Raw genomic sequence first — 16,335 nt, forward strand, 5'->3', positions numbered from 1 at the left:
GTAAAATCTCTCTACCACCTGAGTGTTTCTCCGTAGTATATTACAGCTTGGTATAATTGTATGTACTACTACAGGAGTATTTTTTCAGCACAAATGCATAAAAAAAAAAAAAAACACACAACCACACACACACGCACTAGAAAAATTGTACAGACCTGTCCGGCTGTGAAAATGGCCACATTTCTTTCATTCTGGCCAAGGAAAGCAATGCTGCTGGTGGGAAAATTGTTCTCCTGTTCAGCTTTTCCGGTGGCAAGGTCAAAAATGCAATATCGCACCCACGTACCGGTCTTCAGGACGGCATGGACTCCTGCACACAGAGAATGAGATATTTACAGAATGGTCTACAAAGTATGGCGTATAAAGAGGACTCGTTCTTAAAGATTCCAGTAACTACTTCATAAAAGCTTGTTCCAGACTTGATGTTATTTAAAAAGATATTCCCATCCTGTACAAGTATTTTAAAGAATAACGTCGGCACTCAAAATCCTCAATTAATGAATTTATGAAAAATTTATTGCAGTCGAAAACAAATGTTTCGGCCTAAACATATGGCCTTCATCAGTGTAGTCGGACTGCTCAGAATCGAATGTGTAGGGAGAGAACGGGTGGTGTGCCTCTAAGGACGTACATCAGTAACCTGTGATGCCGTGTGTTGGGGTCCTGGCTCTGTTTAGGCCGAAACATTTGTTTTCGACTGCAATCAATTTTTCATAAATTCATTGATGATTTTGAGTGCCGACGTTATTCTTTTAAGTATCTGGTTTTGGATCCTACTTGTGCACCTATCCAGTAGTGCGGCGTTTTTCTCTATCTTGTACATGTATGGCATATTCATAGGATGTGCCATAAGTGTATAGGTTTCATCAATGGGATCGGCAGCCATGTCACTCATCACTGTCAGTGAAGAGGTGGCTGGAGTGCCCATGTTAATAAATGAGAAGTCTGCCATCTCTGCACCGACCACAGTGCTATCAGTGCAGAGATGGCAGACTTCTTGTTTATCAACATAGGGAATACTGCCATCTCTGCACTGAAACCAATGGTGGGAAAGCATCCAGTTGACATTTCCATCTCATACATTGATGGCATAAAAAACAAAACAAAAACAACTCCAGGAATAAAAAGGAGCCTGTCAGAGCACTTTCCATCCCTAAACTACCACATATGCCTAATACTTGTAGATAACGGGTGTACAAATATTTCTCTATCGCTTCATTGGGGGGGGACACCTTAAACCAGGGGTGTATGCTGCTAACACTAGGCAGGAGAAAAAACAAAAAAAACAAAACACTAACTCCTCCCCAGCAGGCTACACCCACACTGGGAGTGAACTAACCAGTTTTTTTGCTTCGTGTCCAAGTAGGCAAGACATGGGTCTGCGTTCAGACCAGTCTCTACCATCTTGTTGTGTTATATTAATGTTTTCCCTCTCTTTTTCAGATACAGCTTGTGACTTCAGGCAACGGGGTGTAACTGCTCACACTGATTTCCCACATTTTGGGACCGAGAACAATGTGGTGTTGCCCACATCGTCCACTCTTGTCTAACAGGCAGGACCCTTTTTTTCCCCCCTAACTCTTCCACCAAAGCGTCTCTGGTTGACTCGTGGCGGATGGTCCTGCCTAACCCCCCCCCCCCCCCCTCTCAAGCCCCCTCCTCGGAGCGGAGCGGGCCGGGAGAAAGACGGTGATCACTAGTCAGTGATCCTCCCCTCGGAAGTCGTTCCTATTCCGGCGACTCCTGAGGCCATCTTCAGGACTGAAGGAGTCGGGGCCTCTCCAGAGACAGGTACCCTCCCTTCTAAAGTGTTTTCTTCAGGTGGCGGGAGCTCCACAGGACAGCCAGCTGGATACTGTTCCTGGTCGTTCTCCCTTATTTCCAGCCCTTTTTCAAAATTTAGGCCCTGGCTTCAGCCTAGTTCCATTCCACGACTAGATATACCCCCCACCGCATCATTAGCCCCTCAGCCACGGACTCTTCCTAGCCCCTTTCTATCCAATCCCTGCTGTTTTTTTTCTTTTCCTCAGCGCGGGCTCTCTATGCGCCATTTTTCGACTCTGCCCCCTCCCTCTCCCGCCGGCATCATTACTCAAGCAGCTTGCGGCCTCCATCTTGGCGCCAGCGTCATAGCGCTAGCCCTGCCGTGTCTCCTCGCCATCTGTGGCCTCAAATCCAATGCTAGCTGCGGCCTACATCATGGTGCTAGCTGCGTCCCCTTCAGTGAATGCCACAGCCCCCTCACCGCGCCAGCAGCGGCCTCCATCGCAGTGCCAGCCGCGGGCTCTGGCACAGCTACAGCCACGCCCTCAGTCACCCATCCGCAGCCTCTGTCACAACGGCTCCTGGCCCTCCTCAGCCTCGGCTCCTGGCACTGAGTCAACAGTTAGCCCACGTGCAATCAACACCGGGGTTCCCCACATAGGATAAGGTAGGCCCTGTCCCGGCCGTCGGCCCCAATCCCCCTTTTTTCTAAACTGTCCAATAGTTTATGGGACATTCCATCCCAAAACCATAGAGTTTGTGGGGCTTTTCATTCCAAATCCATAGAATTTGTGGGACATTTCATAAGACATTCCAAAACAGTACAGATTGTGGGGCAGACCATGCTAAGACCATTAAGGTTCTTATGGTATTAGGGTACTACAACTATGCCCATAGGTCAGCAGGAATCTCTGTGCATCGACCGCAACAACCCCAAGCACACACAGTTCTCTCCGGAGCTCCCCACCACCAGGATCGAAAGAGATATTCCGATGGTTGCTGCCTTATTGCATCCGGTAACCGACCTCACCAACCCTTGGTAGAGGTTCCTTCGCGACTACCTAACAAGCCATCCGCCTCAGCTGCTCTGATACTTTCCCCAAGAGGTTTCAGACGCATGCTTCTACAGCAGATCGCGCAGAGTTCCAGGGAGCGGGTGCCTTCCAGCTTTATTTCTGGACTCCCCTTGTTCCTACATAATCTAGGACTACTTCCATTTCTCATTTCTCTTCCCCAGAGATAGCTTTAGAGTTGGACCTCTCCATCCTGCTACCCGAGTCGGATTCCGATCTAGACTCCAACCGGCCCCTCCAGGTCACAAGACATTAAGAACAGACCGGTATCAGCTGTCAAGCGGGCCTGAGTCAAGGACGACGAACCTCTTCCACAAAGACCAATCTCTTCTCGAGAGTGTCTTTCGCCTCCAATCACGAAGAGATCTGAAGGAGTGCCCCTGCAAATGAGGTACTCAAGAAATGGTGTTCAGAGCAGTTCTCGTTCTAGAATTCTTCTGCAGCCTACGGTTGCTGGTCAATTAACACTCTCTTACCTGCAGGGTGCCTTGCCTATAGCAGGTTACCTTGTTTACGGTACACACAGGAGTTATTTTATGCCTCTCCCTACGGACAGGTCCACAATTCACCAAGGTTGTACCCTCCCACTGTTCCTACTAGCAATATTAAGTCAGAACCAAGGTGTCTCCAGAGTTATTTTTATAACTGAGTAGTTGCCCATACCTTGGCTGTTCGATACTTTGCCACTCTTGCAGTGCATCAGAACACTCCACCCGTAGAGCTTCCTTTATGGAACATACCTGGTGTTCCACCAGCTCCACGACCATACCTATGGAACGACTACCCAGGCAAACCACTACCTACTTACTAAGCGCGTCAGATCTATGTGGTTGCCTATCCTGTCAGTCCTTTCGGACTAAGGTGAGTCAGTAACAGTGTTACCTTGCCACTGCTATTTAAGAACATACATGCAACAACCTCCATTATCTGTTTGAGGGTTTCTTATGCATCAACTGTCGGGTACTCCCTGCAGTTGGTCAGACCCACTAACATCTATGGCCACAGCTATACAGCTGTCTCTTTTCAACGGCATAAATCCATCTAGTGCTTCAGGCATTTATCTTATCTATATCTGGGCTCTCTGTCCATTATCCCTAGGGGTTCAGACCTACTACCCCCCTTATTAGCAGCTACAGTGCTTTTATCTGTTTGTTGCTAACCGTGTAGTAATCGATCCACTATCCACAGTCTGTCGGTTTGTCGACACTCACCTTTTTTGTTTCCTCAGAAGCAGACCTCTTCAAGTCTTCAACAGGTTAGACATGGTATTACAGACCAGATGCTGCTACAGGCTCTGTTCGTACCAGGGAGCAGGTCTTTGTTCATCAAAAAAACAGATTCTTCTCGTCCCGCTCATCCTGACCGTTCCGTGGGACCTACCGGTCTGATGCCTATACACGAGTTGTTGTCCCTGTTTTCTACAGTTGTCACCAACGCCTTTCATTAGTTGGATAATTGTCTGTTTGCGGAGCTCCTCTAGAGAGACCATTCCGCATACAGGTACTTGGCTTTTCTTACGTCACCTGTCAAGGACCGAAACAGACCTAGGGTCTCTAGACGCCTTGAGACAAAGCACCTGATTATCACCTACCGGTCAGGTACCTCAGTAATGTTGTGTCTCTTGCGACAACAGAACTTCCCGACTTTCAGGACATGGAAGCCCTTCCTCAAGCCGGCACTATCCGGCTTAATATGTGACCAGTCAGAAGTTTCCACTTCCAGGGACAGTTGTTGGCAGCACCCAACATTTGCAGGATGAACAGCTGTTAACGGAGCTCATCTCGGAAGACTCCTCTTTGGATTCAGGATTCCGCATGCAGGTACTCTTTTCTTCCTTCCTTTTGGGATTGCCACTTGTCTAGAATCAAGACGGACCGTCTCCAGACGCCTTATGATGAAACACCCGATTCCACAACCTGAGTTAATCTGCTGTCTACCAGACTAGGACCTCATTAATGCCATGTCTCTTACCGTACCTTCTGTTTCGATGAAGAGAACTTCCACCTATCAGGATATGATGGCCCTTCAAGCCGATCCTGTCCAACATAGCACAAACCAGTGGGTCGTTTCCAGAGACAGGCAAGGTTCGCCTCAGAGCATTCCCTTCAGATGGGCGGGTCGTTACTCCTGCCTGACATGTGTCATTATGATTAATCCTACCGTGGGCACCATAGTCTTTACTCTCACGGTAAGAGTTCTCGATCCTTCCTTTGGAGGGTTGGACTCTTTGGTGAGCATCTTCCTGTCCTCTTTTTTCACCTTCTTCTCCCATCTCCACATAAAGCATGTTGAGTAAAATTGGGGGACAGTAACACATGGAACAAGCGGGCCCATCCCCAGATCTGTCCTTAATTCTCCCCACCCCCTGAGCGAAGTTTTCCCTGTATGGGAGGGGCTATCCTCCCATCTAGCCTGAGCCCTGCGCCTGTCGGAAGTGGGAAGTGTTCTGGGACACTTGTTCCCTGGCCCCCATTCCAAGGTCGCAGGAAGTCCAGGACCTATTACTTTTTAGAGCCCGTCTCACACACAGGGTGGAGCGCTAAATTAGACAGTCTGGTGCTTCGGTCTGAACTCCTGGTTCTGGTTTTTCCTCCACAGTTCCTCCCCAGAACGGGGGACACTCCCAGATTATCCAGAATCTTCCTATCGCTCCATGGACTGTTCGTCCTTCCTGTTCTTCAGTCCACACCTTCTTGTACTACACGTTATCTCCACTCTGCCTCAGCAACGCCAATCTGTATTGGAAGGTCCCTCAAGCAGCAGTGGACCGACCTTACTTAAGGTCGTGTTGGCGTAAGATGCAACCAATTCATCAAAAGGAGTGCACATCTTGAAAAATGCCCCAAGTTCTTTAATCTGCCACCATCAGAAATGTACAACAGCAGTCGGCTGGTGCACATTTGTCATAATGTATGAAACCTTGTGGCTTAAATTATAAGTTTGTCAAGGGGCGCTTGGCAATGATCTGACAACTTTGAGAAAAGTAAACTGAACTGGCTTAAATATGCCAAAAGTCACAAAAGTAATGCCCAGACTATGCAGATGTGCTATAAAAACGTTCCCCTGTATTCACAGGCACCTGTGTTGGCTTGTGAGGACATATCCTGGCCTGACTGACATCAAGCATGGAGAATGGGGTTGTTCTGGGACTGGCTAGTATGATTCTTCAAAACTGCAGCACCACCCCTATGATTCTTCAGCATATATACATCTTTTTAATGAGAAAACCCCCACATGCCTTTTAAAAGGCAATGCTAAAAAAGTTTGCATTACCTTTGGAATCCACATTGACAGCAAGGATCTCAGTTTTTTCAGGAATGCACAACTTTTTAGGAGTTCTTTGGAAACAATCAGGGACTTTCGGTGTTCCACCAGTCTTCACCACCTACAAGTTCCCAACAATCATTATCTTTTGTTTTTGCATTAAAATATACTTATTACACACAACCCCCCCTGAATAACTTGAGGGGTGGGGGTAGGTAGAGAACTAGGTTGTACCTGAAGCTCGTCGATCCTTAAAAGTCTGCAATCTTGGAGGAGTGATGATGGGTCGGGATCACAGCCGGGGGTGCTTTGGTTGTTTGAGTTATTTGACGTGCCAGGGAACTTCACAGCAACATAAGCGCCATCAACTTTAAGCACCTAAACAGACAAAAAAAAAAAAAGTTAAGCGTCAACTCAAAATGCAGTGACAGGACTGCAATACAGAGCAGTAACATTGGTTATTGACCTTGCCAACAGGGACATTCTTGACATCTTCGACAAACACAACTTCTCTTAGAGACCACTGCTCTTCATTCACCTTTTCTTCCTCTTTTGGAGCTGGAGTAGATCGTCTACGTTCTTGAAAGAAAAAAAATGTCATTTTTTTTATTTAAAGAAACAACCCAAGATTTTTTTTTATGCCCATGTACATTTTTTTTATATGGTTTTCCAACTGCTGAGCGTGTCAGGCCAGCACTGAATGCAGGAGAAGGGATACCAAATGGGGATGTGACCATTTTAGCTAAAAACATTTCTGAGAGCGATAAGCAGATGTTATTTAAAGGATTGCACCAGGCAAAAACTCATAAGCCAGGTCATGAAATATCATTATTCTTTAGGAATGCTTTGATCTAACGCCATTACTACCTGTATGGAGTCATTTTAATTAACTAGATAACAAGGACGTAAAAGATGATACACAAGGTTTACATTTTGTAATTTAAGAACAATAATCCATAAACTTACTATATGGCATTGAAGCGCTGCTTGCAATGGAAGATGCGTCACTACAGGTGGATGCAGGAGAAGGAGGAGGTCCCATTTCGGTTTTTACTGGCTCCTGTTTCATTTCAGGCCTTGTAACATTACACAAACAAGGATTAGGCATACTTCAGAAAAATTTAAAAAAGGTTGTCTGGTACTTTAAAGTATTAATGGCCTAACCTTAGGATAGATCAATACCAGATTGGCATGGGTGTGAAACCGGGCACCTCTGCCGATCAGCTGGTGCCGGCCAAATGTGATCAGTTGCGGAGCTGCAGAGCACTGCGTCATGTCTGTGTACTGCAAATCCACCCCTTCATGAAAGAATAAGTGAGGATCTGCCATTCACCGCTAAGGTCACTATACACAGAATGACGGAGCTGTGCTGTTCACCACTAAGCACAACCAGCCGGCACTGGGAACAGCTGAGACAGTGGTGCCGGGTATCACACCTCTACCGATCACGTATTGAGGACCTATTTTAAAAGGAAAGGTCACCAATATTTAAGTACCGGACACAACCCCTTAAAGACAAGTAAATTTCAGTCCATAAACGAGCACCCATCAACTATATACAAGTCAATAGGCACTGATTTTTGGTCCTATGGATATACAGATAGCCAGCACATCCCAATTACACAGGACGATGTGCTACCAGCAGCGATAACATTTGCAGGCGTAAACGATCCAGTCAAAGCCCATAAACTGCTTGCACTTACTTGGTCTCTATTGTTTTGCTGGTTTTCTCCAGGTTTTTTAGGCTCTCAGGTGAACGCAGTTGAAACCTGCAGCTGTCATTCATGTTCCAGACAGACTCCATCAGAACCCCGACTTTTGGGATTCCAGCACTTATAGAAAAGGCCACAGCCCCCGCATGATACAGAGGGTTATTTCTTAAGCAAACCTGTTAGAAAGATACAGAAATTCACACTGGTATTCAAAATGTAGGTTTCTATATGAACATAAAAGACAGTTGTGTGGGTATTCAACGATTACTAATACACATTCGGGTCCGACAAGAACCACCCTTACCTGGGTACCAACTGTTATATTTGGCATTGAAGAAATCCCAGCACTAGATTTGGGTTTTTTGTTTTTCGCTCTGGCTTTCTCAAGCATTTTTTTCCTTTGGCTAAAAGGAACAACACCCCTAGGAGAGACAAAGAAAAAAAATAAAAGGAATTGTTTTGTACATAATGTATCCTGCAACTGTACACTAAAGGGGTATTCTCATCGCCAAGATCCTATTCCAATATGTAGTAGGTGCAATAATAGCCAATACCTCCAAATAGAAATTTAGTATAGTTCTTCTGATTCGCCACATCACTTATCCCATGTGCAAGGCATTGTAGCTTTAGGTATCCATGGTTACGACCATTAACAACTGTCACCATATGAGCGGTCATAACCATGGATACCTAAAGCTACAATGCCTTGCACTTGGGGTAAATCAACATAGCGAATCAGGAGAACTATACTGCATTTCTAATTGGAGATTATTAGATTTCTTAAATATTTTTCTTATTTTCATTATTTCTACTACATATTGGAATAGTATCTTTGAGAATGAAAAAAATACTGATAGTTGGACCGTGGCCTAAGTGGAAGAAACACCGTTCCCCCGCTTAGACGCAATTGTGCAGACTGCAGTTGATCAGACAAGCTGCAGCAGTGAAGAGACATTACTCCGGTCTGGAGCTCAGCGGCAGCCACAAAGCCGACAGCAGGATGAGCAGCAGTTCAGGAGGTCTATACAATAAGACAGCACCCTGGGGTCATTAATAAGGGATTGTCCAGCAGCAGATAACCCCTTCATGTTAATATGACGACCGGTCTACTTACCACCAGTAGAGAGTGTTTTCCAGCTGTGCACATGTGTAAAGAGCGCAGCAGTGTAGTGATACAATCTTCTCTCCCTGCAGCTCTGGAAACACTTGGGCCGTATGTTCTAATTTTGAAGCAACCGAGCTTAGAGTCTCATCCACCCATGTGGCCACCTAATACAGAAAATATTAAAAAAATTAAAAAAAAAAATACAAACCAGAATGAAGACTCATGAAGATTGTTTGACAGCCCCTAGTAAATCACTTTCTAAAAACTATCTTACAGATGACAGAACCACTTAGGAGGTTTTATAGTGAAACCACACAATTTCCCTGGCCACGGACAGGTGTCGCTTCTTCCCCACCAGGTATACGCCTCGCAGATCCTGCTAGTACTTGTACGCCACATTGAAGACATCAATTCATCAAGTAGAAGGCAAAGAAAAGTTTATCAAAGATCACAACGATGTCACTGTCCCCTGTGTAGTTGAAAGGCTTGTAAATGGCCCAAATATACACATGGGAAGAAACCCCACCATTACGCCATCTAGTGGTTGGTAAATACATCCAGCTTTGCACTTTACTGTAGCAGAGTGCAGTCTTCTAAGGAGTGTATAAGAATCACTAAGTGTCCCTAACCTAAGGCAGAATTTCCACAAGGACCAAATCAGAATCTGGAAGCACAAAAATCATTCAAGACAAAAACAAAAAAAACTCAAACCTTATTGCTTTCTGTAGCAACCGTTGCTCGAATACTATTAGCAGAAAGTAGAACAATTTTCTCATTGGTCAGCCCCAGGAAAGCAGTTCTTGGATGATGAAGCAATGGATTCTAAGACAAAAATAAAGGAGGAAAAAAAAAAAAAGTCAACAATTCAAAACTATAAAAGATGTCACACAAAGCAATTCCTTTATTTATCCTACAAAAGAGAAAGCTTAAAAATTACAGAAGTGATGGAGAAAAGCGACAAACCTGTGGGTTCCTATACGGCTCCGACTCCAGCCATTTCCACTGATACAGCTCTCCTTTACTGCTCACTGCAACCAGCTCAGAATACAGAGCTCCAATGGCTATAAATTTACTTCCATCCTTTTTACAAAATATGAAAGAAAAAAAAAAAAAAATTACCAAAGAGGTATAGTGAAAAATTACTAGCATGTCAAATACAAATCAGAAGTGAAGACGACACATGAAGCCATACAATGACTTAAAGTTACCACCAGGGGGCGCTCACTCCATACTTCTCACACCTTGAACTTGTGCATTCCCCACCCTCCCTGGGTTCAGTGCAGCTGATGCTCCGGTTGAGCAATTTTTTTTTTTCCTTTTAAGGCTATGTGCCCACAACGCAGAAATGCTCCGGATTTTTTCCTGAGCGTTTCAGCATCTCCCTGGCAGAAAAAAAAACGCATGCGAATTGTACATGCGTTTTCCTGCCAGGGACAAGCAGAAGTGAAGCGGTCTTCACTTGCATTTCCGCATGCGGGTTGACAAGCGCTTTCCAAACGATTTTAGCATCACCTGGAAAGTGCTTGACAACTTGGTCACACTATATAAATCCATGCAACCGGCATGGATTTATATAGTGTGACCGTAAAAGAATGGTAAAAAATAAATAAATACAAATATATACTTACCTTCTGATGGCCCCCGGAGTCTTGCTTCGCTCCGTCCTGGCTTGCCGGCAGCTCGCGGTACACTGAAGGACCAGCCGTCACATGACTAAATGACATCAGCACAGGTCCTTCAGTCCACCGCGATCTGCCGGCAAGCAAAGACAACAACGCGGACCATTAGAAGGTAAATATAAATTTTTTTTTTTTTTTTTTTTTTTTTACAGGTTCTATGGTACCCGGGCCCAGAGGAGAGTCTCCTGTCCTCCAGACCCGGCTACCATCAGCATATTGAAATGTTTGGATTCCGCATGCACAGATGCAGTGATGCGTAATCCATGCGTTTTTCCGCAATGATAATCTGCAGCAGAAATGTCCGCAGCATGTGCAGATCATTGGGGAACATGGCAGACCTTCTACCATGCGTTTTTTTAAGCGTTTCTGCAGCGGAATTGCCACTGCGGAAATGCTTAAAAAACACATCGTGGGCACACAGCCTAAGTATAACTCAATGTCAGCAAGACACAACCATGGTCTTTTAGGGCCGAAAAAAACCCTTATTAAAAAGAGCTACTATAAATCGTAGAGCACTGAACTCGCCGTTTCCTCCCATCCCTATAGACACTGAATGGAGCAGCAGGACATGCATGATCAATGCACTAAACCTAATGATCTGTGGAGGTCCCAAGGATCCTGTATGCACATCCTATACAGGAAATAAGGCTTTTTTGTGCAATAACCCCTTTCCTAAGGGTTTCTGTAGGCAGAGAGAATTTTAATCAAAAAATTTAAACAAGGATACCTTTTCCGGCCACCACTGCAGATCTTCTCCTAGTGATACTGGACTCAGTATGGGAGTGTTCTTCTTGTCCAGACTGGGTTCCCCTTCTTTACTGGTGGAGCCCCTTTCATTATCGAATGAGGCCCCATCAAGCCACCGCCTCTCACGCAAGCGTAAAACTGACTCGCGTTCACGCAACAGCTCAGAGTCTCTTTCTAAGGGAAGAAGGAGAACTGGTATGCAATTGGGTCACACCAGTGGGATAAAAGTAAGCCAATCTCTATTTAAGACCCTTATTATCTAGCAGCAACTTAAGCCTATGTATCGCTTCAAAGAAATGATCTCCATTACTACCATTTCTTGGTATTTAGGGTCGTTTGACTAGTGCCATTTTCCACACATAGGCGTGGTTTTTGAGAGGACATGCTTCTCTGCTCAGGAGGAACAACAGTAAAATGAAAGAAAAATCCCCACAATGATAAAGTAGCTTGGACAAGAAGCATGGTTTAGCCCTAAATGGGATGTGTAATGCAACACTACTCGTCAAGAGGGTTATTGAGCATATTAACCAGCAGCACAGGTTACTGGTACCGGGGGTGGTCAGTGCGACTCCGTAATGGGCCAGTAATGCCAAAACTGAGGACCAATTTACAAAAACTGTAAAGCCAAGAATCAGAATATTAACTTATGAATAAAAGAATATGCAAAGGCTCATTTCTTAACCATTTTGCTAGTTGAAAAGTCAAGAGGGGTTATTTAAGTGTCAGATCATGAGAAACTAGGCAACTAAAAGGAGTGGTCTGGCTTTTAAAAAGCTAAAAGTCTGTAGTAATTGTGTGACTACAGACTTGTGAATCCTCACATCGCTCCCACTGTGCGCTGTGAAGATTCTCCGGTGCCGGGCATGTGACCGTAAGTATGCGATTTGCACATATAGGGTCACATGCAGACTAGATGTGTGCAGCCTTGCTCAATGCAAGTGTACTGAGCGAGACCAGACAAGTCTAGTCGGAGTGTGGCCAGAAGTATGCACATCACATACTTGTGGTCACATGACCACACGCTCCAGAATTCCCCCAGCGCATAGTTTGTGCGCTGTGAAGAATCACAAGTCTGAAGTCACTCTACAGCCGGACAACCCCTTTAACGGCTTGCCATGAAGTTTAGTAGTAGGACATCAAAAAAAGTATTTTTGGGGGAGCCATAACATTAGGAAGACAATTGTCTCTATTGGTTTAACTGGCCCACCCAGGAACTTTACTGATGGCAAAGAGGGTCTGCCATTGGCCAACATGTTTTAAAATGAAAACAAAACAAAAAGTAAATAAAATTACAAGGGAACGCTAAAGACTACGACATAAAACGAGGATAATTTCTAAAAAGACAAAGGCACAGAATTACCTCTAGATGAGCCTATCCTGGAAAGTGAAGAGCGCCGAAAGGATGGATAACCAAAGTAGCTAATATCTTCTGAAAACATAGCATCAGCATCAATTATGACACTTGGGTGAGCAGAATGAATGTCAGCATCCAGCAGTGACATAAGATCCTCTACAAACACAAGGATCACAAGCCGTCATTAAGCAAAATATGAAAAAAACACAGAATGCCATGAGACATTTCACTACAGTCACTAACACCCGGAAACAAGGTCACAGACACGGACTCCGAATGAGACCACGTTTCCGGTGGCATATCATCATCTATTAAGACTCGGCTTTAGGAAACAAGGCCACCTCTAGACGTAATAGACGGGACAAGCAAATAAACGCTAACCTCCAGGCAAGTAGGATTCGCTGGCGGTGTCGTCTCCATCATCTCCGTCTTCATCATCGCGGCTCAAGAGATTGTTCACTGCCAGATTCACGTCAAGATTCGTCCTCTGGAGTTCCCTTATGATGACACTTCGAGACTTGCCTTGGAGGACAACCTGGGCCTGCAGTGGATAAGGGAGGAATGAAAGTCCACAGGAAAAATAAGTCAAAATCCCAGATTAATCCTTTCACTGCCTTTTAACTAGGCGTAATAGTATGAGAAACATGTACATAAATAATGAATCCATCGGATTTACTAAAATAAAAGGCTTGCACAATTAGTAAAAATAATATTTCTAAATAGAAATAGAAATTTTTGGCACAACCAGAGATTCTGGAAGAATCTTACAGCTTTTGGCATTTGCCCAAGGGACAGGGGTATGATGCCACAGCTTGTCTAATTCATGACTAGAGTAAGAATTGTGGCGAGACGCATGCCACAGACTTAAGAAACCTGCTCCTCTTAGTGAATTGGGAGCGTCGGACTCCAGCAAGCCCCCTGCACAACAGGGCTGTGGAGTCTGAGTGCGTCCATTTATATATAAGTTATATAGTTGGGTACAGTATTCTAATGCAGGATGTGCTGTAACAGTTTTCATAAGAATTTGGGAAAGTTATGAAATCTATAAATATCTGTTCCCGATCTAAGGATTTCGGCTTTTAGTGGAGATGAATCTGTGCTGCACTTTATGTACACGCTGAGTAGTGACTAGTGAGGCCGTGCTGTGCAGTCAGAAGTCAGGGAAATTGAGGAGTCGGAGGTTTGGCTTACTGACTCCACAGTCCTGGTGAACACAGACCTTGATGAATCGGGGTCATGGTTTGCACACTAAGAGTGGATTAAGCTGTGACAGTCACCCCTGCACTTATTGCCCTCTCGGGGCATATGGACATCAGAGAGCCACCACTTGGATTTGCCTCTATGGAGGAAGAATGGAGACCAGCTCTGTAGGAGAGGTTCCCGTTCGGTCAGTCACGTCATCCTTGTATAATATCTACCATGATTTAATCTCAAAAAAAAAATAGGTATTTGCAGGGGGTGCCAGGAGGGCAACCAGGAGTGATTCACGGGCTGAAAATTTTATATGTTCATTCCTGACGAGTTATTTATGTGTTTGCCACCAAAATTACTCTTAAATTAGTTTCCATAAACCTGAATAAGACTCAGAAGGTTCTGCAAACAAGTCTGAGTGTGAATATACCCATAAAAAAAAGAGCAGGAAAATAGTGTTAACTGCGCTGCTGATGAATAGTAGAAGGATCCAGGAGACCTAAATATATTCAATGTAGTTTATTTCTCAAAGCGTTTCAGTCATCTGACTTCGTCAGGACAAACCAAAAATCAACGCAGTTTGCCAAAACGCTTCAAAGTCACGCGGTTTATCTATCAACGCATTTCAAAGTCCATAGGTGGTTTATTTGTCCTGAAGTCAGATTACTTTGAAACGCATTGACAAAAACTGCAATGAATTCTTCAGTCTCCTGAAACCTTTCAGGGCTAATCAGCAGTGCAGTTAACCAACATTTTTCGTCTGTCCCTTGTGGGCTTGCAGCAACTGACATTTCGCGCTTCCACAGTGATTGAGTCTCACACAACCCCATCAGTTGAACATCTATATGCACACAATCCTCGGTTAGGATCTTATTGCATTTTTTGTTTCATCTCCAGCTTTTTTCTACTGAATATAGCCATAGGCACTTGCAAGGCAATCTTTCTTGCCAGGAAGAGGAAGGTGAAGGTCAGAACCTGTGCTAGATATTTATTTTAAGTATATTGAAGATAGAGTTGGTGTAAAGACCTCCACAGGGCTCGGCCCACCGGCCACATCAGTAGTCTGTGGGACCCTTGACGGGAGCCCCGAGAACTGCCCCTTACCTGATGGATCCGCAGCTCTTGACGAGTCAGACTGGTAACGCCACAACAATGATGTCACACCAGACCAGTTATTCAACACAGAAGCTGGGGATGTTGTCAGGTAAGAATTGGTTCTGAGAGCTCCTGTCTAGCGGACACAAATTACCGACGTGGATGATAATCGATTTACAGAACCCAGCTTCACACCAATTACAGGCAGATTTTTAAATTACTGCCAAGAAGTAAAAATACCCATTAGGAGATTTACATTAATAGTTAAATGACCTGTGATATAAGTTCTTCCGGTATCACCGATGCTGGAATCACTGGTTGCGGCTGACTTCCCAGAAGTCCAGAGCCTCTGTCCCTTCCAGTACGGATGACCCGAGTCTGTCTACGAGAATCTCTAGCACCTGCAGAAGACCGACCTGAGGATCCACCACCACTTCCACCAACACCAGAGCTCCAACGACTGCTAGAATAGGCAAGAAAAACAAACAGGCAAAGAACACACCGATATTAGTCTTCTGTAAAAAAAAAAATTAAAAAAAAAAAAAAAAAAAAGTATTTTTTTTTTATTTTAGTCACTTACATAGCGCCATTAATTCCACAGCGCTTTAAAGACATTATTGGCACTGTCCCCATTGGGGCTTACAATACAAGTGTAAAGTTATGCACAGGGATTCACATAAGTAAATGTCACATTACCCTACAGCAGGGGTCCTCAAACTGCGGCCCGCGGATGATTTTTATCCAGCCCGCCGGGCTGTGGGCAGAGGAGAGCGGTGTCAGTGCCCACTCCCTCCCGCTTGCTCAGGGCCCCGGCAGCCGGATACTTACCTCTCCCCGTGCCTCCGCAGATCCGCTGTCTTCCTGGTGCGCGCTCCCTGTAACGTGTCAGGTCAGAGGGTGCGGTGACGTCTTTACACCGCGCCCTCCCCTGAGCCATCACAGGCAGCACAGAGCGGGACAACGCTGGAGTACAGACCTGAGCAGCGGCAGCAGGTGAGGAGGAGGGAGGCGAGTATTGCAATTTTTTTTTTTTTTTTTTTAATGTATGGAGGCATGGGACATAATATTAGGGGTGACATGCTGCATGGGGCATTATATGGGCGGGGGGGGGGGGGGGGGTGACATCCTGAATGGGGCATTATAACGACGGGGGAGTGACATGCTGAATGGGGCATTATATGGGGTGGGGGGGGGTGACATCCTGAAAGGGACATTATAACGACAGGGGAGTGATATCCTGCGTGGCGCATTATATGGGAGGGTGACATCCTGCATGGGGCATTATAAGGGGGAAATAGCCTGCCTATTGAGGACATTTACCTGCCTATTGAAATACCGGTTTATCTAACTT

At 45.1% G+C, this 16,335-nt stretch overlaps 1 protein-coding gene across 10 annotated transcripts in view; it reads right to left on the reverse strand.

Moving 5' to 3' along the window:
• Nucleotides 1–16,335, reverse strand: part of UBR5 (ubiquitin protein ligase E3 component n-recognin 5) — a 76,610-nt gene that overhangs the window by 23,634 nt on the left and 36,641 nt on the right. For 8 of the 10 annotated variants that reach the window (XM_073679688.1, XM_073679690.1, XM_073679686.1 and 5 more), the window contains exons 6-19: nt 15,258–15,447; nt 13,080–13,239; nt 12,705–12,854; nt 11,325–11,536; nt 9,882–9,998; nt 9,630–9,740; nt 8,928–9,082; nt 8,118–8,235; nt 7,805–7,989; nt 7,068–7,177; nt 6,568–6,680; nt 6,336–6,479; nt 6,111–6,222; nt 156–310 (exon numbers count right to left, since the gene is read on the reverse strand). In XM_073679688.1, the coding sequence (XP_073535789.1) occupies nt 156–310; nt 6,111–6,222; nt 6,336–6,479; nt 6,568–6,680; nt 7,068–7,177; nt 7,805–7,989; nt 8,118–8,235; nt 8,928–9,082; nt 9,630–9,740; nt 9,882–9,998; nt 11,325–11,536; nt 12,705–12,854; nt 13,080–13,239; nt 15,258–15,447 (2,032 nt within the window). The remainder of the gene's footprint in view (nt 1–155; nt 311–6,110; nt 6,223–6,335; nt 6,480–6,567; nt 6,681–7,067; nt 7,178–7,804; nt 7,990–8,117; nt 8,236–8,927; nt 9,083–9,629; nt 9,741–9,881; nt 9,999–11,324; nt 11,537–12,704; nt 12,855–13,079; nt 13,240–15,257; nt 15,448–16,335) is intronic. The other 2 variants (XM_073679692.1, XM_073679691.1) reach the window with 1 other exon arrangement.

This window comes from Phyllobates terribilis, unplaced genomic scaffold (assembly GCF_046119375.1).
Source record: "Phyllobates terribilis strain yellow unplaced genomic scaffold, ASM4611937v1 Scaffold_4__5_contigs__length_816908805, whole genome shotgun sequence".
In the NCBI taxonomy this organism is placed as follows: Eukaryota; Metazoa; Chordata; class Amphibia; order Anura; family Dendrobatidae; genus Phyllobates; species Phyllobates terribilis.